Source organism: Neofelis nebulosa, chromosome 2 (assembly GCF_028018385.1).
Source record: "Neofelis nebulosa isolate mNeoNeb1 chromosome 2, mNeoNeb1.pri, whole genome shotgun sequence".
NCBI lineage: Eukaryota > Metazoa > Chordata > Mammalia > Carnivora > Felidae > Neofelis > Neofelis nebulosa.
Window position 1 is genome coordinate 61,875,853 of NC_080783.1, and position 24,328 is coordinate 61,900,180.

Here is a 24,328-nt window from a genome sequence, read left to right on the forward strand (position 1 = left end):
TCTTATTAATCTTTTCAAAGAATCAGCTTTGACTTTGATTTTCCCTGTTTTGTCCATTTTCTGTTTCATTGATTTCTGCCCTTATTTTTTAATATTTTATTTATTTGTGTGTTTGTTTCAAGTATTTATTTTTGAGAGAGAGGAGAGAGCACAAGCAGGGGAGGGGCAGAGAGAGAGGGAGACAGAATCGGAGGCAGACTCCAGGCTCTGAGCTGTCAGTGCAGAGCCAACGCCACTGGGTCTCAAACCCACAAACCCTGAGATCATTACCTGAGCCGAAGTCAGACACTTAACTGACTGAGCCATCCAGGCGCCCCAATGTTTTATTTATTTTTGAGAGAGAGAGAGAGGTATAATGCAAGCAAAGGAAGGGCAGAGAGAGAGGGAGATACAGAATCCAAAGCAGGCTCCCAGCTCCCAGCTGTCAGCAGAGCTGCTATGTAGGGCTCGAACTCAGGAACTGTGAGATCATGACCTGAGCTGAAGTCAGACACTCAACCACCGAGGTGCCCCCATTTCTGCTTTTAGTTTCTGTTGTTTCATTCTTTCCACTTACTTTGCATCCCATTTACTATTTTTCTAGCTTCTTAAGATTGAAACTGGATCATTGATTTGAGATCTTTCTTTCTTTCTAATAGAAGCATTTACAACTATCAATTTTCCTCTAAACGTAGGTATATCCTATAAATTTTGATACTTTAACATTTCATTGTTATTTACTTCAACATATTTTCTAATTTACCTTAAGATTTACTAACTCATGTAAATCTTTGACCTATATGTTGTTTAGATGTATGTTGCTTAATTTCTAAGTATTTGGGAAAATTTCTAGATATCTTACCCTTTAAAGTTTGGATTAAAAAAGCAAGAACCAACAATATGCACTTTATTTTTTTTTTTTTTTAATTTTTTTTTTTTCAACATTTTTTATTTATTTTTGGGACAGAGAGAGACAGAGCATGAACGGGGGAGGGGCAGAGAGAGAGGGAGACACAGAATCGGAAACAGGCTCCAGGCTCCGAGCCATCGGCCCAGAGCCTGACGCGGGGCTCGAACTCACGGACCGCGAGATCGTGACCTGGCTGAAGTCGGACGCTTAACCGACTGCGCCACCCAGGCGCCCCCAATATGCACTTTAAATGTAAACACACAAATGCATTTAGAATGTGTATATATATATATATATATATATACACACACACATATACACACATATATATGTAAGTATATATATGTAAGTATATATACACACATATATAAGTATATATACACATATATATGTAAGTATATATAAGTATATATGTATATATGTAAGTAAATATATATGTAAGTATATATATGTGTATATGTGTGTGTGTGTGTATATATATATATATATAACATATGAAATACTGCATAAGATAGCTGGTAGGATTATATTAATATTAGACAAAGTAGACTTCAAGAAAATAACTATTACCAAAACTCAGGAGGAATATTTATTAATGAATCAATTCATCAGAAATATTAACATTAAACATTGTTAATGGCCAGAAAGCATACTCTGTATGATTTTAATACTTTGGAATTTACTGAGACTTATCTTGTAGAATGGCCATATGTGGTCTGCCTTGGAAGATATTTGCCAATGCACATTCACAAAAATGTGCATTCACAAAAATTCTCAACAAGATAGTAGCAAACCATATCCAACAATACATTAAAAGAATTGTTCACCATGATCAAGTGGGTTTTATTCCTGGGATGCAGGGCTGGTTCAATATCCGTAAATCAATCAGTGTGATACATCACATTAATAAAAGAAAGGATAAAAACCACATGATCCTCTTAATAGATGTTGAAAGGCATTTGACAAAATACAGCATCCTTTCTTCTTAAAAACCTTCTTTTTGAGGGATAGAGTAGGGATTTGAGGAGGGATAGAAGGATCATACCTCAAGATCATAAAAGCCAAATATGAAAGGCCCACCACTAATATAATGGAGAAAAACTGAGAGCTTTCCTCCTAACGACAGGAACATGACAAGGATGTCCACTCTCACCACTGTTTTCAACATGGTGTTAGAAGTCCTAGCCTCATCAATCAGACGACACAAAGAAATTAGAGGCATCCAAATCAGCAAGGAGGAAGTCAAATGCTCACTCTTCACAGATAACATGTACTCGATGTAGAAAACCCAAAAGACTCTGCCAAAAAACCCCTGCTAGAATTGATACATGAATTCAGCAAATTCACAAGATATAAAATCAATGTTCAAAAGTTGGTTGCATTTCTATATACCAATAATGAAGCAGCAGAAGAGAAATCAAGGAATCTATCCCATTAACAATTTCACCAAAAACCATAAAATACCTAGGAATAAACCTAACCAAAGAGGTGAAAAATCTATATACTGAAAACAATAGAAAACTTATGAAAGAGATTGAAGACACAAAAAAATGGAAAAACATTCCACGTTCATGGATTGGAAGAACAAATATTGTTACAATGTCGATACTACCCAAAGCAATCTACATATTCACTGCAATCTTGATGAAAATAACACCAGCATTCTTCACAGAGCTAGAACAAACAATCCTAAAATTTGTATGGAACCAGAAAAGCCAAAGAAATAGCCAAAGTAATGTTGAAAAAGAAAACCAAAGCTGGAGGCATCACAATTCCAGACTTCAAACTATATTACAAAGCTGTAATTATCAAGACAGTATGGTACTGGCACAAAAACAGACAAATAGATCATTGGAATAGAATAGAGAACCCAGAAATGGACCCACAAATCTATGGCCAGCTAATCTTTGACAAAGCAGGAAAGAATATCCAGTGGAAAAAAGACAGTCTCTTCAGCAAGTGGTGCTGGGAAAAGGACAGTGGCATGCAGAAGAATGAACCTGGACCACCTTCTTACACCATACACAAAAATAAACTCAAAATGGATGAAAGACCTAAATGTAAAACAGGAAACCATCAAAATCCTAGAGAAAACAGACAACAACCTCTTTGACTTTGGCCGCAGCAACTTCTTACTTGACATGCCTCTGGAGGCAAGGGAAACAAAAGCAAAAATGAACCATTGGGACCTCATCAAGATAAAAGGTTTTTGCACAGCAAAGGAAAAAAAAATCAGCAAAACTAAAAGGCAATCAATGGAATGGGAGAAGATATTTGCAAATGACATATCAGAGAAAGGGTTACTATCCAAAATCTATAAAGAACTTATCAAAATCAACACCCCAGAAAAACAAATAATCCAGTGAAGAAATGGGCAAAAGACATGAATAGACACTTTTCCAAAGAAGACATCCAGATGGCTAATAGACACATGAAAAGATGCTCAACATCAACATCACTCATCATCAGGGAAATCACCAATCAAAACCACAATGAGATACCACCTCACACCAGTCAGAATGGCTAAAATTAACAACTCAGGCAACATCAGATGTTGGCAAGGATGTGGAGAAAGGGGAACCCTTTTGCACTGCTGGTGGGAATGCAAACTGGTGCAGCCACTCTGGAAAACAGTGTGGGGGTTCCTCAAAAAATTAAAAATAGAACTACTCTGCAACCCAGCAATTGCACTACTAGGTATTTATCTGAAGGATACAGGAGTGCTGTTTCAAAGGGGCACATGCACCCCAATGTTAATAGCACTATTGACAATAGCCAAAGTATGGAAAGATCCCAAATTTCCATCTAGTGATGAATGGATAAAGAAGATGAGGTATATATTTATGATGGAATATTACTTGGTGATCAAAAATAATGAAATCTTGCCATTTGCAACAACATGGAAAGAACTAGTGTATTACACTAAGTGAAATAAGTCAATCAGAGAAAGACAAATACATGATTTCACTCATATGTAAAATTTAAGAAACAAAACAGATGGGGCGCCTGGGTGGCTCAGCCAGTTAAGCGCCCGACTTCAGCTCAGGTCATGATCTCACGGTCTGTGAGTTTGAGCCCCGCATCAGGCTCTGTGCTGACAGCTCAGAGCCTGGAGCCTGCTTCAGATTCTGTGTCTCCCTCTCTCTGCCCTTCCCCTGCTCACGCCTCTGTCTCTCTCTCTTTCTCTCAGAAGTAAATAAACATTGGGAAAAAAAATAGATGAACATAGGGGAAGGGAAGCAAAAATAATATAAAAACAGAGAGGGAGACAAACCATAAAAGGCTCTTAAATATAGAGAACAAACTGAGGGTTGCTTGAGGGGTTTTGGGAAGGGGTGAGGGGCATTAAGGAGGACACTTGTTGGGATGAGCACTGGGTGTTATATGTAAGCGATGAATCACTAAATTCTATTCTGAAATTATTATTACACTATCTGTTAACTAACTTGGATTTGAATTAAAAATCATTATAATAATAAAAATAATAATCAGTCTTTAAAAAATACAAATAAAATAAAACAGAATCCTTACTCTCAAAACATCAAAATCTAGATGGTCAAATCATGCAAATACACATCAAAAGTTAACAAGTTAATGCCTCCTGAGTGGTGTAGCCTGGTAGATCCCCCAACAGTCAGAGGAAGATGTCTCTGTGTATTGGGCTGGCTCAGGACGACGCTGTAGAGAAGGTGGGACAGGGTTATAAGGGATCCATTAAGACGCGAGAGTAGATAGGGCAAAGGACAAAGAGGAAGAGGAGGAGCACTCCATGTAGGAGGAAATCATTAGCCGCAAGGGGGGAAACACTAATAAAAAAGAAAGGAAGAAAAAAAAAAAAAGAAAAAATGTGCATTCAGCTGTTATTAGGTATAGTGTTCTTTATATGTGTCATTTAGGTGTTAATTTTTCCATATACTTACTGATTTCTTGATAGTTTGTTTCTGAATGTTCTTTTTATTACTGGGAGAGGGGTATCGAAATCTTGAAGAATTACTGTGAATTTGTTAATTTATCCTTTTAAAAAGTTTTGTTCATTTTTGCTTCATGTATTTTGAAGCTCTGTTATTATGTACATGCACATTTAGGATTGTATGTATTGATAAATTGGCTCACCATTATTAAATGTCCCTTTTTATATCTGTAATACTCTTTTTTGTGTTAGTCTACTTTGTTATTAAATAACAAAAATTCAACTAATAAATTATAAAGATCAAGTTGGCTTTATTAACCAATTCACAAATCAGGCAGCATCCCATCTAGCAGGTAGAAAGATCTGAAGGGCTACAGAAAGGAAAAGGTTTTTGAAGGTAAAGAGGGAGCAGAAAAAAGGAAATTATTAGCAAATTATTAGCAAATTGTTTTAGGCAAGGTTGCCCTCCTAAGGAGAAGTGAAAGGGTGTCTCAATAAAGTCCCTAGTGCTGACAAGGAAAAAGTCTCATGCTGACTGATTAAAGGTTACATTTCTGGGGGGTTAAAACTACAGTTAGGTTAGGTATTAAGTCTTATTTTACTGACTTGGGGCCTTACCTTAAGTGATGCCATTTGGGTCTGTGGTTTTATTTTTAACACTATTAATATAGCTCTGCCAGTTTTCTCATGCAGCATTTGCTTAGTATCTCTTTTTATTTTAATTTAGTTGTATTTTTATATTGAAAGTGCTTTTCTTATAGACAATATGTGGTTGAGTCTTGCTTTTTCATACAAATTGACAATCCATGTCTTTTAATGGGAATCCATTTACATTTAATGTAACTGTTGATATAGTTGGGTTTAAATATGCCATCCTAGGGGTGCCTGGGTGCCTTAGTCGGTTAAGCATAACACTCTTGATTTCAGTTCAGGTCATGATCCCGGGGTCATGGGATCAAGCCCTGCATCAGGCTCTGCATTGAGCATGGAGTCTGCTTAAGATTCTCTGTCGCCCTCTGCCTGTGTCCCCCATTTGCATGCTCTCTCTCTCTCTAAAACAAAAAAATAAATAAAAATAAATTTAAAAAGATAAATATGCCATCCTAGTATTTGTTTTCTAATTGTCTCTTTTGTTTTTAGTTTCTCTGTGCTTCCTTTCCTGCCTCTTTTGGGTGAATGGAATATTTTTAGCTATACTTCTTTGTCTTATTTCAAATAAAAATACTACTTGGGGCACCTGGGTAGCTCAGTCAGTTAAGCATCCCACTCTTGATTTCCTCTCAGGTTATGATCTCACAGTTTATAAGTTCGAGCCCCTGTCAGGCTCCACACTGACAGCACGGAGCCTGCTTGCATTTCTCTCATTTCTCTCTTACACTCTCTCTCTGCCCCTCCCCTGCTCGCATTCAAAATAAATAAATAAATAAACACTAAAAAAAATACTGCTTATTCATGCAGTTTCATGTATTTTGAAGCTCTGTTATGTACCCGCATGTACAGCTTTCTGTACCGGAATTCTGTCTGGGGTTGACCTTGGCCATCTTTTCTTTTCCCATCACAAAATGAAACCAAGACCTAGTAGACATTAAGCTAACATGATAGTTATAACATAAGACACACACTTTTAAATCACTGTAATCAATGTAACTGGATAGCTGTCTGTATACTGCCACATTCTTCTGTCATGTCCTTCTTCCATGCTGTATGCTGCTTAGGAGCCAGCCTGGAAGATATGAAGTTGTTTCCTTCTTATGAAATTTATGTCAGACAAGGATCATTTTTGTATTATCAGTCAAACAGTTAATTCATGAGCAGCTTGGTGCTGCCCTTAGAAGCTTGCAATTTGGTTAAGGCATTTATATAATTTTATTATGTATTTTTCTATGTTGTATTATGTAAGTGTATCATATTTATATAATAAGAAAGATAAAGAGCAATACAAGGCTGTGTGTAACTGTTACAGATAATAAATAAATGAGGTAAAGATGTTTATGTAGTTAATTAGAAAAACAAGCTGCCTAAACAGCTGCCTATAGAGATTCTTGATCATTTATAGTGAGAGAAACTCATATCTTTTTTCCCCTGTCTTCCTCTTTTATATAGATAGATATCGATAAGTATCACATGATTTTTTGAAGATTGAAATTTCATTTTGATTTGGCTTTCCTGGGTGGAAAACGTTTACATCATTTTACACTTTTGAGCATGAATTGCCTCTCTTTCTAGGTGTAATCAGTTTCTACTCTTCAGCATACAGATTTTATGAATAATATTCAGTGCAGAAAGAGAGCTCTAAAAATAATTGTGCAGGTAGGGTTTTGTTAGTCTTACATGGAACACAGGCAGGAGAAAAGAACAAAGGCACATCAGAGGAAAGGTAGTGGTAGGCAGAGCATTTAATTTCATTTGCCTCCACCAAAGAGCTTGCATTTAGCAGAGAAGGAAAAACAAACAAGAAACAGGAGATCTGCAGTAGCTATTGAATGTTTCATTTCTCATCACTGTTAGTCACATTTGAATGGAACCATTACAGTCTTTTTGGTGTATAACTAAGCCTTTCTTTTTCCTCCAAAAAGAAGATCTTGAATTTTATGTTTAAAAGCACAATGAGATGTTTTTGACATTCTGCAGTTCATTTTGAAAATCACAGTCAAAATCCATTGCCTTTCAGTAAGGTGGTAAAGGATGTATATAATACACGTCATTTTTACACGTAATAGTACCTTAGATAGTCTCTAATGTGTATTATGTATACACAGCTTTTAGCATCTCTTTCTATCTGGCAGCTTATAGCATTAGGCTGAATGTTTTGGTGAACAACTGAGTCGGGGTGAAATGCTGAGCAGTAGAACAATGGATTTTTATTATAAAAAGTAAGCTCTTCACAGCTTCTTTCTGATACTTTTCTGTAAAGATTGTAAGCCAACATATTTGCCAGTACATAATTAAGATGGCATACTCTTTAATGTTAAAATTATTCTTCCAGAAATGGAGATGGAATTGACTAACCAACTGATGATTCTCCTCTTGAGCTATGATTTATGTTTTGTACAGGGAAATCTGTTTTGCAAATGTATTACCGACTATTCTTACAAATAAATGTATACAGGGTTGTTATAATTAAGAATTGCTGGGCTTATCTACTACTACAGTATTTACTTATTATTTGACTAAATTTCATATTATTCAGCTCAGCCCAGGGAAGGAGATTTAGTAGGTTTGCTTTCTTATTCTGATACTACTATACTTTGGTTTTCGGTCTAGTGGTTGTGAAATATTCCCTACAAATATGTTTGCTTAGAATCCCCAAAACAAAATAATAAAATCACTTAAAAAAAAAACCTTTTAATACACAAAATTCATATTCTGGGCTGATATGCTTTGGCTGTGTGCTAAAAATTAAATAAACAAATACCAAACAAAGCAAAGTTGGTCAAGGCTATGACTTATGAAGAATACCAGCCAATGGTACAACCCTAAATATTCTTTTTCCTTCTCTTGGCCTGAAAATACTTCAGGAGAGAAGCTATCATACCCATCTTTCATTTAAAAATGATCAGTTTTCATGTCTTAGATTCCAAACCTTTTAGAATAGTTTTTGGCTCTTAGATAAAACAATACACTGTGTAATCCATATTGACTCATTAATCATTTGTAACTTTACAGGTACTGATTAGGATGAATGTGATTTGGAGAAATTCTGTTTCCTGTCTAAGGATAAGAAAGGTGCCACGTAGATACCAAAGTGGTAATCACCCAGCGGCCCCTCTGGGATCAAGGATTTTAACTGACCCAGCCAAAGTTTTTGAACACAACATGTGGTGAGTTATGTTTCAAGGTCTAATATATATGCCTGTTAAACATTAACAGTGGTATTATTTTCATTTAGTGCCAAGAAAGGATTTTTAAACTTGATCCGTGTTGTTAAGGTCCAAAGGCAGGGTAACTCATCCTAACTTAAGTGTTGCCAATTCTGAATTTCTTCACAAATGGAATTGGAAAAATGACTTCCCAAGTGCTTTCCTCAGCTTTGGTGTTCTTGCAGACCCTTCCTGCTCACCTCTGGTCCTTAGTACTTGTCAGTCAGCAAACTGTATATTCACCATCTGCTGCTTACTGAGCAGGGAGAACACACTGGTATGACCCTAGTCTGTGCTTTTAGGAAATCCAGCCTCTGTTTGGAAAGATAGATATTTCTAGGAAAAAAATAGATGCAATACATAGCAGCAGATTGTAAGGGCCCAGTGTGTTCTTATAAGACATATACACTGTATGTCTTCTAAGTAGAACAACTCAGTAGTGCAAAACCACTTCTCCTTTGACGCTGGAAGATTCTTCCCCCCCATTTCAGCTTTATTGATGTATCACTGATATATAAAGGAAGCTTTCTTTAAGTGGAGAAATTGAGATCAGGATTATTTATTCTGTCTCCAGTACCTAGAACAGTCCCTGACACATAAATATTTGTGAAGTAATGACTTAGATAGTTAAAGCTGGAATAAGGGCATTCTAGGTGTGTAAAAAGTCATAAAACACAGAGATTGAAAAGTATTAGACATATTCAGGAGACTGTTAACAGGATAGTTTTCCTAAAATAAGGACTCTTAGAAGATTTATAAATGATAAGGTTGGAATGATATAGAGCAGGTATGGGGGTGGGAGCAGGATTGGGTGAGTTCTGGAATTCACAGCTGAAGTGGAAGGCATCCAAGAGCCACTAAAGAGAAATGGCAGCATACATAGGCTATTAACTATTGTATATTTATTTGGTTAACAGTATACTAACTAGATAGATCAGCAGGTAGAACTAGAAGCAGGAAAGGACCAATGAAAGAGAGATCTCAAAGGAAGAATAAATAGAACTTGATGCTTTTGTAGAGTAAAGGAAAAGAAAGCATTTGACTCTGAAGTTTTGATCCAAGGTGACTGACTGAAAGTTATTAATTAGTTCCACACTATACAATATGTGGCCACTAGCCAGATGTGGTTATTGAGCACTTGAAACCTAATTAGTCTCAAGTGATATGTGCTGTAACATTTTGAAGACTTAGTATGGGCTCTCTCAGCCTTAGTGCCATCTTTTTGGAAACTTCTGCACCATGAGGAGGAAAAAGCAAATGTTCAGGCTGAAGTGTAAAAGAAGATGAGGTAGAGGTCCAAAGAAACCACTAGCTTGTGAACCCATGGAAGCCACAGGAGCAGAAATAAGGAAAGACAGAGGCGGGGATGCTGTTACAAATTGTTGAACTGCATACCAACTTTCTAGAACTTGATTCAATGGGTCTAGAATGTCCATCACCATCTGATCACAAGGACCACCTTTGAGCGACCCACCTTGTTTATTATACCAAAACAGTTCCTTTTGGTCCTTTGCCCTGGACCTGAGACTTTCAGAAATAATTCTGTTTTCATTTGTGGCTGAATGTAACATGTGTACAGTAAATCATCTCTTCTGCTGTCTTAGCTGAAGAAAAAAAAACAGTACAGGGGTACCTGCGTGTCTCAGTCAGTTAAGCATCTGAGTCATGATTTTGGCTCAGGTCATGATCTCACAGTTTGTGAGTTCAAGCCCCACATCGGGCTCTGCACTGATAGTGTGGAGCTTGGGCTTTCTCTCTCTCTCTCTCTCTCTCTCTCTCTCTCTCTCTCTCTCTGTCTGTCTCTGCCCCTCCCCTGCTCATGTACACTTTCTCTCAAAATAAATAAATAAACATTAAAATAAAAGAAAGTGCAAAAAGAAGAGGTAAAATATATCATTAAAAATTTTTTATACTGAGCCACATGTTAAGATGATATTGTTTTGGATATATTGAATTAAATAAAATATATTAAAATTAATTTCATTTCTTTTAGCTTTTTTTAAAGTTTGTTTATCTTGAGAGCGTATGCATGCACATGTGTATGAGTAGGGGGTGGGGAGGGCAGAAGGGGGGAGGAGAGAGAATCCCAAGCAGGCTCCGTGCTGTCAGCACAGAGCCCAACGTGGGACTTGATCCCATGAAACGTGAGATCACAACCTGAGCCAAAATTAAGAGTCAGACACTTAACTACTAAACCACCCAGGCATCCCTCTTTTAGCTTTTTTAAAAATGGCTACTAGAAAATCTTAAATTACATCTATGATTGACATTATATTTTTTTTGCACAGTTGCTGAATTAAACTACTTTGCCTGCCATTACCAGTATGGACAGTTAGAGTAGGCTGTGAGATCATTGCAATTAAACCTCCACAGGAACTTCTGGTCCTAGGCAAGATCTTCGTTTACCAAGTTTTTATTCTTCATTAGAGTCTCGTGATTTAGCGGTCTATGTTCTCTTCTTCCATCTGCTACCACCAGCTCTTTTGTCCAAGGTTCCTGCCTACCCATTTATGTTCTGTTTTGTCATAGACTCTCAGGGAAGCAAGGTTCCTCTGGGTCAATGCCTCTCAAGCATTGTGGGCTAGTACAAGAATCCCTTGGGGAGTTATTATTTCACTAGGTCTAGAGGTATGGCCCAGGAATTTGTAATTTGAAAAAGCTCTTTTAGTAATTCTGTTGAGCAGCCAGGTTTAGGAATCTTTGATCCAGTCCAGTGGATTTCAAACTTTTCTTTAGCAGTGGAATTTTTTTTTCCAGGTGAAGTCTTATCATGGAATCCCAATATTTAAGCGGTAAAAACAAACCTGGTCTTAATGAAGCATGTAGAGGCCTGAGGCACCAACAGCTCCACCTCCCTTTTCCTCTCCCACCGTGCCTCCCTCACTGTAGAAGCCTCATGGCCTCTTAGGGTTCTGTTCATTGAAGTTCGAAAAACCTTAATCTAGTCTCGACAGCTGTCCTTCTCCACAGCATACTCCCTAAAAGGTTGTGCAGCCCATGCCAGGATACTTGTAGTGAACTCTCTCCAAAGGTGGATTCATACTGTAATAATAAAAATAATTTCCTCCAAAGAAAGAGGAAAGTAAAAGTAGTTGCTTCCTATCATCTCCTCATGTACCTGTTTTGCCGTGGTTGCTTTTTTGTTTGTTTTTTGGGTTTTGGTTTTTGTTTGTTTTTATTGTTTGTTTTTGTTTTTGTTTTTTGCTTAAAGAGAAGATTTGTAAATTAAACTGAAAACCAGAAGACTGGTTTACTTTCCCCTTCCTTCAAGTCCAGGTTCTGTCCAAAAGTTCTGACTTCCTCATTTCCTCCTTTGTAGTTAAGAATGTTTCCTCTCTTGCCGAACTTTGATTTTTAAAAGATGTTTTTAGAAAACTACTGTACCTGTCAGTTCTTTCTCAGAGACGTAAAATTGTCTACAGTTTATTTTTCTGTTTAGCCTCTAATTTAGTTAGTAAGTACTATTTACTCTATATGTGACCCACTTTTTACAAATATTTTTTGAGGAAAAAATAAATATACCCCTTTTTATTCAGTTTCTGATATCCTGAGAAAGAATTGCCCTCCAGCCCATTTCACTAAGAAGCCTGAGTTCTCCAGATAAAGAAGATGGAATGAATCTGAAAAACAAAGTATTCTTCCTTCAACAAAATGAATAAAAAGTAATAAAAGCAAGCAAAACTACCAATAGCAACCAGAAAAGCCCATAAACATGGCAAATTAGTGATCAAGTAAAGAAACTGTAGATTCATATGTGGCTCAGAGTGGTTCCTGACCTCACCTTCATCTCTCAGAAGCAGTACCAGGAAAAGAAGATCAGCTGGCAGATCATTACTAATACTCATTAGCAGCCCAGTAAAGGTTGAAAAAGAACTCTTGAAAATAAATGGTTTTGCCTATGGCAGCAGAATTTAAGGTCTCAGCAGAGCAGGGAAAATCCTGAGGCTCACCATTTTCTGGGGTTCCATGCTGAATTGGGAGAACTATCCTAAGCCCAAGTGAAACCCTTTTAGGAATAGGACACATCTTAACTAGATGAGTGAAACCTAGCATAGGACTTAATGAAAGGAAAGGGAAGGGAAGGGGAAAGGAAGGGAGAAAGAAAGAGAGAGAGAGAGAGAGAGGAGGCATGGGGAGGGGAGGGAAGAGAAAACGGATTTCACACCCTCATAAAGGCTGTCCACTACCCAGTGGAGTTTCCTCCATCTCGCTCAATTCTAAGACCCTCAGAATATAGGAAAGTGGATACAATCTATAACGCTGAGCCTTCAAACTGGGAATTTACAGAGAAAGATAAAGAGGTCTCTGAGTAAGGTTGGGCGTCAAGAGAATTTATCTGCAGAAAAACAGAAAGGAAAGACAGAAGAGGGAGAAAGAACATAGCATGCATTATTGATTCGTTTGCATTTTCCAGTATTTAAAGGAAGTCACAATATGTATTCTGTTTTTTGCCTGGCTTCTTTCACTAAGCATAATTACTTTGAGATTTATCCATGTTGTTGCATGCATCAATAATTCGCTCATTTTCGTTGTAGATAAAAGACTCATGAGAGCTTTTTACAAGCTCTCAAAATTCAGTAAACAAAGCTCATAATAAGAATATATAAAAAGCTCCCAAAATTCAACAAGAGCCCCAAAAAATGGGCAAAATATTTGAACAGATACTCCACCAAAGAAGACTCACAGATTAAAAAAAGAAGATACACGGATAATAAGCACATGAAAAGATGATCAGCATCATTAGTCATTAGGAAAGTGAAAATTAAAGTTAACAATGAGGGGCATATGGCTGGCTCAGTCAGTAGAGCATGTGATTTTTGAGCTTCCCATCATGAGTTTGAGCCCCATGTTGGATGTAGAGATTACTTTAAAAATAAATAAATAAATAAATAATAAAAAGCTTTCAAAAAAAAAAAAAGCTAAAGACACAATGAGATACTACTACAAACTTATTAGAATAACTAAAATTCAAAATCCTGTACTGAATATTAGAGAGGATGTAGAGGAACTGGAACTTTCATATACTACTGGTGGGAATATAAAATGGTATAACCACTTTGGAAAACAGCTTAGCAGTTTCTTAAAAAACTAAACATAAACCTGTAATATGATTCAGCCATTCAATTCCTAGATATTTACCCAAGAGAAAAGAATGCATATGTCCGTACAAATACTTATACATGATTATTCATAGCAGCTTTATTTGTAGTAGCCAAATTTGGAAACAACCCAAATGTCCATAAGTAAATGGACAAATTGTGTATTTCATATATATATATATATTAGAATACTACTCAGTAATAAAAAGGAATGAGATATTGATAAACATAACAATATGGATGAATTTCAAAATAATTATGCTGAGTGAAAGAAGCTAAAAATGAAGACTATGTATTGTATTCTTAGTGCTACACCAGAAAATGCAAACTAATATATAGAGACAGATAGTAGATCAGTGGTTGTCAGTGGAATTGGGGGTGGTGATGAGAAGGGGAGGGCTGGAAAACAGGAATTTTAAAGGCACACAAGGAAACTTTTGAAGGTGATGGACATATTCATTGTCTTGACTGTGGTGATTGTTTCCTGAGTGCCAACATATGTCGGAACTTCTCAAATTGTACACTTTAAATATGTGCAGTTTACCATATGTCATTTATACTTCAATAAACCCATTAAAATATAGTTATATCCATACATTGGAAAATAATGTAGTAGTTAATAAAAGTAAGAGAGATCTGGGGTGCCTGGGTGGCTCAGTCAGTTAAGCATCCGACTCTTGTCATCGGCTCAGGTCTTAATCCCACGGTCATGAGTTCAAGTCCCACACTGGGCTCTACACTGGGCATAAAACCTACTTAAAGAAAAGAGAGATCTACGTATGTTGATATTAAGAGATATCAACAACAAAAAGAGCAAGTTGCAGAAAAGTATCGCAGGTCTCATTTTAGTAAGGAATTCTTGTGCATGTGCTATGTGTGTATATATATCTTTGTTTTTATATACACAGAGAAAAGTCTAGAAATGTCTACATCATACTGTTTATCTCAGGAATGGGCATGAGGATGAGAGGTAGAGATTAAACTTTACATTTTATATGCATTAGTTACTGTTGCAATTTTAAAAGAATGCCCTCCATACACCTATTCCCATCTTACTTTCTACCTGATAAATTCTTTATTCTTTAAAGCTGATTAGAATTCATCTTATGAAAATTTTGAGTTCTACCAAATCTTCTTCATCTTTATGTCTCCAATTCACATTTCAGTGGTTGAAAGATACAGGTTCTCAATAAATGTCTAATGATGGAAGTGGGTATTAGTTTCTTCCAGCAGCTGTGACCTCTATTTAATGGAATAGAGAATATGCAGAATATGCAGAAGTGGGAAGGCATCACTTCTTTCTGTGTGTCTTTTGTAAGTCATTCATTCCTAAGGAAGAAACAGATTTACTAATAAAAATAATCAACGGAAATACTTAACTATAGCCAAAAAGACAAGTGGGCAGCCAGGAGTCATAAGTATAAGTTAGTGTCAATAGTAGAAAAGATTTAATTGAAATTAGTTAAATTATTAGCTGATATACCTGTAATAATTGTATTTCATCCATCTGAGGCTCACATTTGTTTCACTGATTAACATCTCTGAAATCATGATATTTCTTACAACTGATGACATCTTATAATTATAATTGGAATGTTTTTTTTCCTTTCTTACCGGTACAGAAAATAACTGTCTTAGATTTGACGAATTAGGATAATTATAATTCCGAAGTAGTTAATCTTAATTATATATTGTTTTGAGAATTATTGCTCTTATTTTACTAATACACAAACTGAGAGACACAGAAAATTTAAATGACTTTTCACTACCATATATCAAAGTTAACATATAGAACACATAGAATACTTGTTACATTGTTAAAAAATCATTAAGGTTTTTGCTCTACAGATAAATGGGCAGTAGACATAGAGAGTTGATCCAGGAGGAAGTCCATGTGAGCATATGAGGAAATACACAAGAGTAAAAGAAATACAAAATTAAACAATAAGGTACCTTTTTATATCTATTAAAATAGTATCAAAAAAGAAAAGGAGAGAGAAATTTAAGATAACACTCAATTCTGGTTAGCATTGTAAGTTAATATGATGTGTTTAATTATCTTTCTTTTTTTATTTGTGTCATTTGTTCTTTTATTTCCTCTACTAGCTTTTTGGCTATACATCTTTACATTATTTTTTAGATACTATTCTAGAAAATAGTTTCAAACATTTTCATCTCAGAACCTCTTTAGACTCTAATCTTTTGAGGACACTAAAAGAACTTTTATTCATGTGAATTATATCTAGTGATGTTTTCCATGTTAGAAATTAAAACTGAGCCATTAAAAATATTTAATTCATTTTGAAACAACAACAATCCATTACATGTTATATAAATTACATATTTTAATGAAAATATCTATTTGTTCCCCCAAAAGAATGGCATTATTTTAAATGTTTGGAAGTCTCTTTAATATCTGGTTTAATGGAAAAAGCTAGATTCTCATATCTGCTTCTTCATTCCATCTGTTGTGATATGTTGTTTCAGTTGAATTATATGAAGAGAATTTGGCCACACACAGATATGTGCTAGTAAAAGAGAGGAGTTTTCACATAGCATTTAAAAATAATTGTAGGTATTTTTCCTGATATTATACTAAATCTCAGCAATGGTAGTTTCTTAGTTACAATACAGAATATGAAACCATATTAGTTATAATTCATTGATACATTTTACACTTTGGATATTTTATTTCTGCATCATTTTATAACATTATGTGTGGATAATTTTGAGTAGTTTGATTCTCTGTCTTATGTAAATCTTTCAAATGTTGACACATTTCATTATACAACATTTAAGAATTGCTTTTGTAATATCACCACTTTCTCATCAGTAAAATCTCGAAGTATTGATTGGAAAGCTATCAAATTCATGGGTGGACACAACTTTTGCAAAATCCTAATTTTTGTTTTAAAACACAAAATTTATCTTTGGCAGCAAATATTATCATTTCTTTTCCTTAAAGTGGAAGCACATTTCATTTACTTTTAAGATATGTCAGATACCCAAGTCTGAATAACTAAGTTTGTCTATAGTTGCATTTTCAACTAAAAATAGGATTCCCTGAAAACAAAAAAGCAGATAATTCAGTTCACAACATAAACAACCATACAAATTCTTTTCTATAAGTCAGTCATCGTTTCACAATGCAGAAATGCTTTATGTATGCCTCCCATTTTGTCACATGGAATATTAAACATATGTATACCCAAGGGTCAATATTTTATAAAATAGTTTTTATTGCTTTATCAGACACATTCTCCAGTGAATTCTGTTTTTTAGAACAAAACCTGGTGAATTCTTTACCACCCACTGGATGGTGGTGTAGAATCAACAACTACTAGCACATTTTGGTACCACTGTCTTATTTCATATTAGGGCAGCTGCACTTTTACCTACCATTGTTTTTTATACTATCAGTGTAAACATCAATCAGTGAAAAAGGCAAATAGCAGTATTATATAGTTTTGACTTAGTGAACCACCTGACACAGTGGGCAACACTTTGATAACTATAGTCCTAGAGATTACAGTGTTACTGTCATTATCTTAAGGTGCTTCCTTGACTTGATACAGTTTACTTAGAATTAATATTGTACCACATAATATAAAATGTTAAAAAGATTACAGTAATATGATTCTACTTATGTATTCAACTTGTGTTATATTGTTGCTGTTTGGTTTACTTCTGTATGTTATAAGCTCTATGATTCATTATTATTTTTGCTACATACAGTTAGTAATTTTGTTAAGAAATTAAGACAAAGTATAAAAAAATTGTCTTATAGTTACCCACATATTTATCACTTCTCATCTCTATATTCTACTCTGTGGCTCTGTGTCTCTATCTAGTACCATTTTCCTTGAGCCTGAAGAACTTTAACATTTCTTATATTATAGATTCTGCTAGTAACAATTTCTCTTAAATTTTGTTTATCTGAAAATGTTTTTATTTTTAAATTTTGAAAGATATTTTCACTGCATATAGAATTCTAGGTTGACAGAGATTTTTCTTTCAGTACTTTAAAGATGTTCATTTGCGTTCTGGCCTCCATTGTTTCCAATGAGAAGTCAGCTGTTTGCAGTGCTTTTCCCCTCTCTATAATTTTTTTAAAGATTTCTTTTTACCTTTGTTTTTTAGAATTTTTCTGTGTATTTAACATGCCTGCGGTTTGCTTTGCTTCCTGGATTTACTATTGGTTACTATTTGTTTGTTTGTTTTTAATCAAATTTGGAAAAACTTTAGACAGTATTTCTTCAGTTTTTTTTCCTATTCACTCTGTCTCTTCTATTACTGGGACTTCAACTTGTGTGTTTCTTAGACCCAATTTGTATTATACCATAGATTATGAAGACTTGCACCTTTTTTTTTTCCAATTTTTTCCCTCTGTTCTCAGTTTGAATAATTTCCATATCTGTAAATCTTTAAGTTCACTGACCTTTTCTTCCTGTAGTGTCCATTAGCTGTTAAGCCTAGCCAGTGAATTTTTCATTTCAGATATTGTATATGGGTTAAGGTCAAGCATTTCCCTTTAATAGTTTCCCTTTCTTTGCTGAGGTATCCCCATCTATTCATCAATTCAGTCCATCTTTTCCTCTAAACCTTTGAACCTTTTTTAAAAGCTATTTTAAATTCTTGTGTACTAATTCTGACATTTTGAGTTTTCTTAGTCAGTATTTATTGGCTGCCTTTTCTCTTGATTAGGGATCACGTTTTCCTGATTGTTCAAATGCAAATAGTTTTGATTGTGTAGTGGACATTGCGGATGATATCTTTTATGGGATCTGGATTCTTTCTTTTTTTTTTTTTATGTTTTTAATTTTTTTTTTTAACGTTTATTTATTTTTGAGACAGAGAGAGACAGAGCACGAACAGGGGAGGGGCAGAGAGAGAGGGAGACACAGAATCTGAAACAGGCTCCAGGCTCTGAGCTGTCAGCACAGAGCCCGACGCAGGGCTCGAACTCATGGACCATGAGATCATGACCTGAGCCGAAGTCGGACGCTTAACCGACCAAGCCACCCAGGCGCCCCTGGATTATTTCTAACTTTAAAGGTGTTGGATTTTTTTTTCTGGCAAGTGGTTGAATTACTGCCAAATCTCTCTGGTCAGGTAAGATTTAACTTTAAAAAATTGTTTTTTAATATTTAATTATTTTTGAAGGAGAGAAAGAGAGAGAGAGAGAGAGAGAGAGAGAGAAACAGAGCATGAGCGGGGGAGGGGCAGAGAGAGAGAGAGACACAGAATCCGAAGCAGGCTCCAGGCTCTGAGCCATCAGCATAGAGCTGATCTGGGGCTTGAACCCACGAACTGTGAGATCATGACCTAAACCGAAGTCAGACACTTAACTGACTGAGCCACCCAGGCACCCCAGGTGAGATTTAATTTTAAGTGTTGTTAGGGTGAGACTGTTTTGATATTGTCCTGAATCCAGTTTGGGTCTTATTCCTATCGCATGGCATTTCTAGGGTCTTAACTGAATAATGAAGGTGTTCAGAGTGGTCTTTCCACTCTGGCTTAGCCAAAATTCCAATAACTCTGAGTACTGCACTGCCTATGTCCAGTCAGGTTTTTTTTTTTTTTTTTTCTCTGCCTTCACCTCCAGAATCCATCAGGACCTGTGGAGTCTGTCCTGTTAGTGAATAGCCAGAACTAATTAAACACTAGGAGAACTCCTTGCAGATTTCAGGAGCCTACCCTTCTGTCCAGTCTTCTCTTCATTATTCTGCTGCACAAAGTTGCACCACCTCAGGAACTCTGAACCCTGATCTCTGCCTTCTCAGCTTACAAAAGTGCCACTTAGTAAGACAGCCACTCTCTGATGGGCTGTACCTCTGTACTATAGTCTAGAACATGACCTAGACAGAAGGCCAGGGTGAAATGTGGGGACTGACCTTTTGTGTTTCTCTTCTCTTAGGGATCACAGTCTTGCACTGTCTGAGGTGTAATACAGTGCCTAAAAACAATTCCTTCATATATTTTATCCAGTTTTATCATTGTTTATGGTAGAAGGGTAAGCCCATTACTACGTACTGTGTCATGGCCAAAATTACAAGTCCTATTCAGCAATTTTAAGTCATAATTATGAAGATTTTTTTAGCTTTATAGAAAAATGTTTGTGTATATGTATATATACAAATACAGGAAGGGAACTTAAGAACTATTAATCTGTTAGGATATTTAAATGAAAGGAAAGACTTTTTCTCTTTAAAATTTTCTATTATTATAATGATAACTGTAATACATATGATTTTGTCATGGAATTAAGGATTATTAATATAATTTTAAGCTGAAACTAATACCCTCCATTTCTTCCTTTTTACCTAAGAATATTTTATTTTTTTTCAACGTTTATTCATTTTTGGAAGAATATTTTATTTTTAATTCACCAGTCACCTAGTAAATTTGTTAAATTTGTCTTTAAATTTTGTCTTATGATGAGGCTTTTATATACCAACAAGTAACAAAGACAGAAAAGCATTCTATTCATATAGCTTATACTGGGTACTTTAGTTTATATCTGATTATTAAAAATTATAATAGTGGCACCACATTTAGCAGAATTTTCAATAGGCAGGATCCCCAAAAATGTTAGTACCCAAGCTAAATTATTGAGGTCTGTGTATGTGTGTGTGTGTGTGTGTGTGTCTGTGTTTAACTTTTCCAAACCAAATACACAATTATTTAGACTGTTAACTGCAATCAACTTAAAGCTGAAGCAAGGAATCATCATTTGATTACACTTTACGTATAGAAGGAATAAGAAGTATGGACATATGCACATTCATGAACTGAGGTCATAAGACTTATGACTACTACAAAATTATAAGACAAATTCTACCAGCCATATTGTAAAAATTTATTACTCAAAAATTCTTTTATTTTTGATATTTCTTTTTTTTAATGTTTTTAATGTTTATTTATAGCTGAAGGAGAGAGAGACAGTGCATGAGTGGGGAGGGGCAGAGAGAGAGGGAGACACAGAATCCAAAGCAGGCTCTATCCGCACAGAGCCCAACGCGGGGCTTGAACTCACAAACCCATGAAATCATGACCTGAGCCAAAGTCAGATGCCCAACCGACTGAGCCACCCAGGTACCCCTATTTTTGAGATTTCTTTTTCTCAAATTCAACTTTCCAGGAAAAATGTTAAGTGTATTTTGTATTTTCTGCTTAATTCTCTCTCTCTCTTTTTTTAAGTTTGTTTATTTTTGGGAGAGAGACACAGAGAGAGGGAGAGCACACAAGCAGGGCAAAGAAAGAGGGAGATGAATCTCAAGCAGGTTCTGCACTGTCAGTGCAGAGCCTGACGTGGGGCAAGATCGTGACCTGAGCCACTATCAGTAGTTGGATGCTTAACCAACTGAGCCATCCAGGCGCCCCAAGGAAATTTTAAAACAGTAATCTCAGTTCTCTTATTTGAACACAATTGTTTTTATTCATCCAATATCTTTATAACTTTATTTAGTTCTGATTATAATACATATACAATTTTGGGATCTGCTGTTTTAACCTCATGTGTCATAAATACTTTTCCACGTTGCTATGTAAACTTTATATTTATAATTTTAAATATCTGCATAATATTCCTTTAAGTTACCATATTTTTTTTCATTACCCTATCACTGAGATTATTTCCAATTTTTTGGTATTATATTTGGTATTCTAGTGAATATCATTTTATAGGTATTTCTCTGTTCTTTTGAGTTACTTTATTACAATAAATTCCCAGAAGCGCAATTCATAGGTCAAACAGTATGGAACACTTTTTTCCTTTGTTGTTAATGATGGTGGTTGTAATACCTGACTATTTTCAGCTTGTTTGTTATTTGTCTCTATGCTTAAATTCTATTGTAATTGTATTTATTACTTACAAACCTGAATGATTCTTATTGCCGTCTGTTGGGTTTTAGTATATGTGAATCAGACTCTTCTAATATAAAGAAATGCCATAAAGCAGCAGGTCTGGAGGAAGTTCTCATAAATACAGTAGAAATATCTTATAGGTTTCTGTGGGGATTTGGTAACTGTACAGTGGAAAATCTGTTCTGCCGGGGCTTAGGGTATAATATTCCCCTCACTTAGCAGTTAAGAAAATGAAGCAACATAAAGAACAGTGTAAGGAAGTTAGAGCAATTTAAGAAATAACTAAATCTATTAAATACTCAGGAAGAAGCAAGTTAAACTAACAGTTTAAAACAAATGCTTAAAGCTAAAGCTAAAGACTCTCATTGTCTCAGAGCTTGATTTTTGTTACAGGGAAATGGATTGTTCTATTTTCTTTCTTACATGCTGTAGAAATTCATAGATGAGAAGCTTGTACCCAGACTTAGTAAACCTATTTTTTCAATAAATGACCTGTTGCCTTTAATATCATAACTATCATTTAATAATGCTCTATATGGATTTATATATACAGAATATAAAGTATAATTGCCAGGTCCAAGTTATGTATGCGATTGCTCACATAAGTTAAGTCAAAACAAAAATCTGTTCTAATTTCATTCATTGAAGCAAGTGAACAAAGCTGCTGAATGATTATTTGGGCTGTGAATGACTGGGTTTTATTTGAAACGACAGTGGTTAAATTTTCATCTTTGGAACTCTGATTTTTTTTGCATTATCATTTACTTTTCTTGAGAATTTCAGTAGACCAGTTTTGATCCTACTTAAAGGAAAGCAGTTTCTCACCTTCCAGTGGTGTATTTATAGCCAGGTCACTGGAATATACCTTCTCATATCTGATTGCATAAACATGACTTAAAATAGGACCAAGCTTATCATTTCACCCCAAGTAACTCCTTATTCTGTCTTGGTTACCCCTACTTGATTAATATTCAGTTTTGAGACCTTAGAATCATTCTTGACTCTGTCGTTCTTCTCCTCCCTGCAGCTAGTTAACCTCTAGGTCACAGCTACAGGTTTTGTCGGTGTCTCTCCCTCTGCTCTGCCTTTCTGTTTGTTGCCACCGCCTTAGTCCCGGGACTTATTCCTAGACCACTGAACAGACTTCTCACTGGTCTCCCTTCCACCTCCCCACGTCATTTTCTCTTGTACACTACTAAACTGTTCACACTTAAGATCCTCTGAAATCTGACCATGACCCAGCTGCCAACTTCATCTGCCGTTACCCAAGAGAACCAATCAAAATGGATTTTTTTATTGTTTCCTGTATATACTGTCCATATTCCCAGCTTCATAATGACATGAATAATTGCCCCACCTCCTTTCCCTCTAACCTGGGCCCAAACTCCCCTCCCTCTCAAGCCTTCCTATTTGCCCCAGCTAGCATTAATTGGCTATATTTGCATACAGTAGATGCTAACCAAGTAGACTACCTTGTATTCTCATTTACTTCTGTTAATCTGCCTGCTTCAGGAGAATATAAACCCCATTATGGCCAAAGATAAGTCTTAAATCTCTCAGTATCCCCCACTGTCTTGGTAGACATTAATAGACTACTTACTTGCCAAGAGGACGGACTTGGATTTGAATTCTGGTTCTGTCACTTAATGGCTATCTTACCTTGATTAAGTTACTAAATTTCTCTTTCCTCTTATGAGAAATGAGCATGATTATAACCCCCTCATAGGGTTTTTGAGAGAATTAAGTAAGACATATATGTATGTAATGTGCTTACTAGCACAATGCTTAGCACATAATAAATAATAGTAGCTTATCAGTATAATAATTATGACCAGGCTAAGTGCTCAGTTAATGTTTATCAGCCACCATTATGATGCATGTCAAAATGTTGATATTTTGCCCCTTTATAATCAATGAGGTAGCTACAAATATCATATGATATTAATGTTAATTTTTCTTACAATTATCAATAAGCTACATGGAACTTGAATTTTAGGTATGTAGTTTCTTTGTTGTTTAGAAAAACGGTTTATTCCTGAAAATTACATCACTCATTCGTAGTCTTACCAATTGTGAAAAAGCATTGCAAACTTTGTAAAAACCAAACAAAAAAACCCAAAAAAAACCAAAAAACTCACCTTTTGTGTATAAAGATGTTGCTTCTATTCCATGAAAACATTTTAGCAGTGGAAAATATCTTCTCATATAGGAAGTATAAATTCTGAAACTGAAAATACTTATAGAAAGCGCAAGATCTTGAAAAGCTGACCTTCATATACTATGTGAATTATTCTATCATTTAAATGTAAAAGAATCCATTTACAGAAATTAAGGCAACTAATAAGAAAAATATAAAATTACTTAAAAGACTGAAGGTAAGTGCAAAATATTTTAAAACTTATATCTCTTTGACAGTGAAGTATTAGAATACAATTATTATAAAAGAGATTTTAAAACTGTTAAAGAATGCCATATTCATAAACAAAAGGGCAAATAAATTTAGCCTTAGAGTAAAATAGAGCAAACCATACTAGCACTCAGTCATGTACCATAGTGCTCCTGGGACATTACTTCTCAGTCATTTCCAAAAGGTGGCTAGGGCTTGCAACACAGCCAGATTTAAACACAAGAGCTATAGGAGTTCCAGGATTGTACCAGCACTATCAGAAGAAACATCTGACACAAAATATATTCATTCAACACA

General features: G+C 35.4%; 1 protein-coding gene across 9 annotated transcripts in view; it reads left to right on the forward strand.

The window, feature by feature from the left end:
- Positions 1-24,328, forward strand: part of METTL8 (methyltransferase 8, tRNA N3-cytidine) — a 98,263-nt gene that overhangs the window by 33,603 nt on the left and 40,332 nt on the right. For 7 of the 9 annotated variants that reach the window (XR_009257280.1, XM_058714266.1, XM_058714262.1 and 4 more), the window contains one exon: positions 8,466-8,620. The exons of 1 other annotated variant lie outside the window; for it this stretch is intronic. Coding sequence is in view for 6 of the 8 variants with exons in the window: in XM_058714262.1 (XP_058570245.1) it covers positions 8,466-8,620 (155 nt within the window). In the remaining 2 variants the exon portion in view is untranslated. Of the gene's footprint in view, positions 1-8,465; positions 8,621-15,584; positions 15,708-24,328 lie in introns of those variants that run through there. One more of the 9 variants, XM_058714257.1, reaches the window with a different exon arrangement.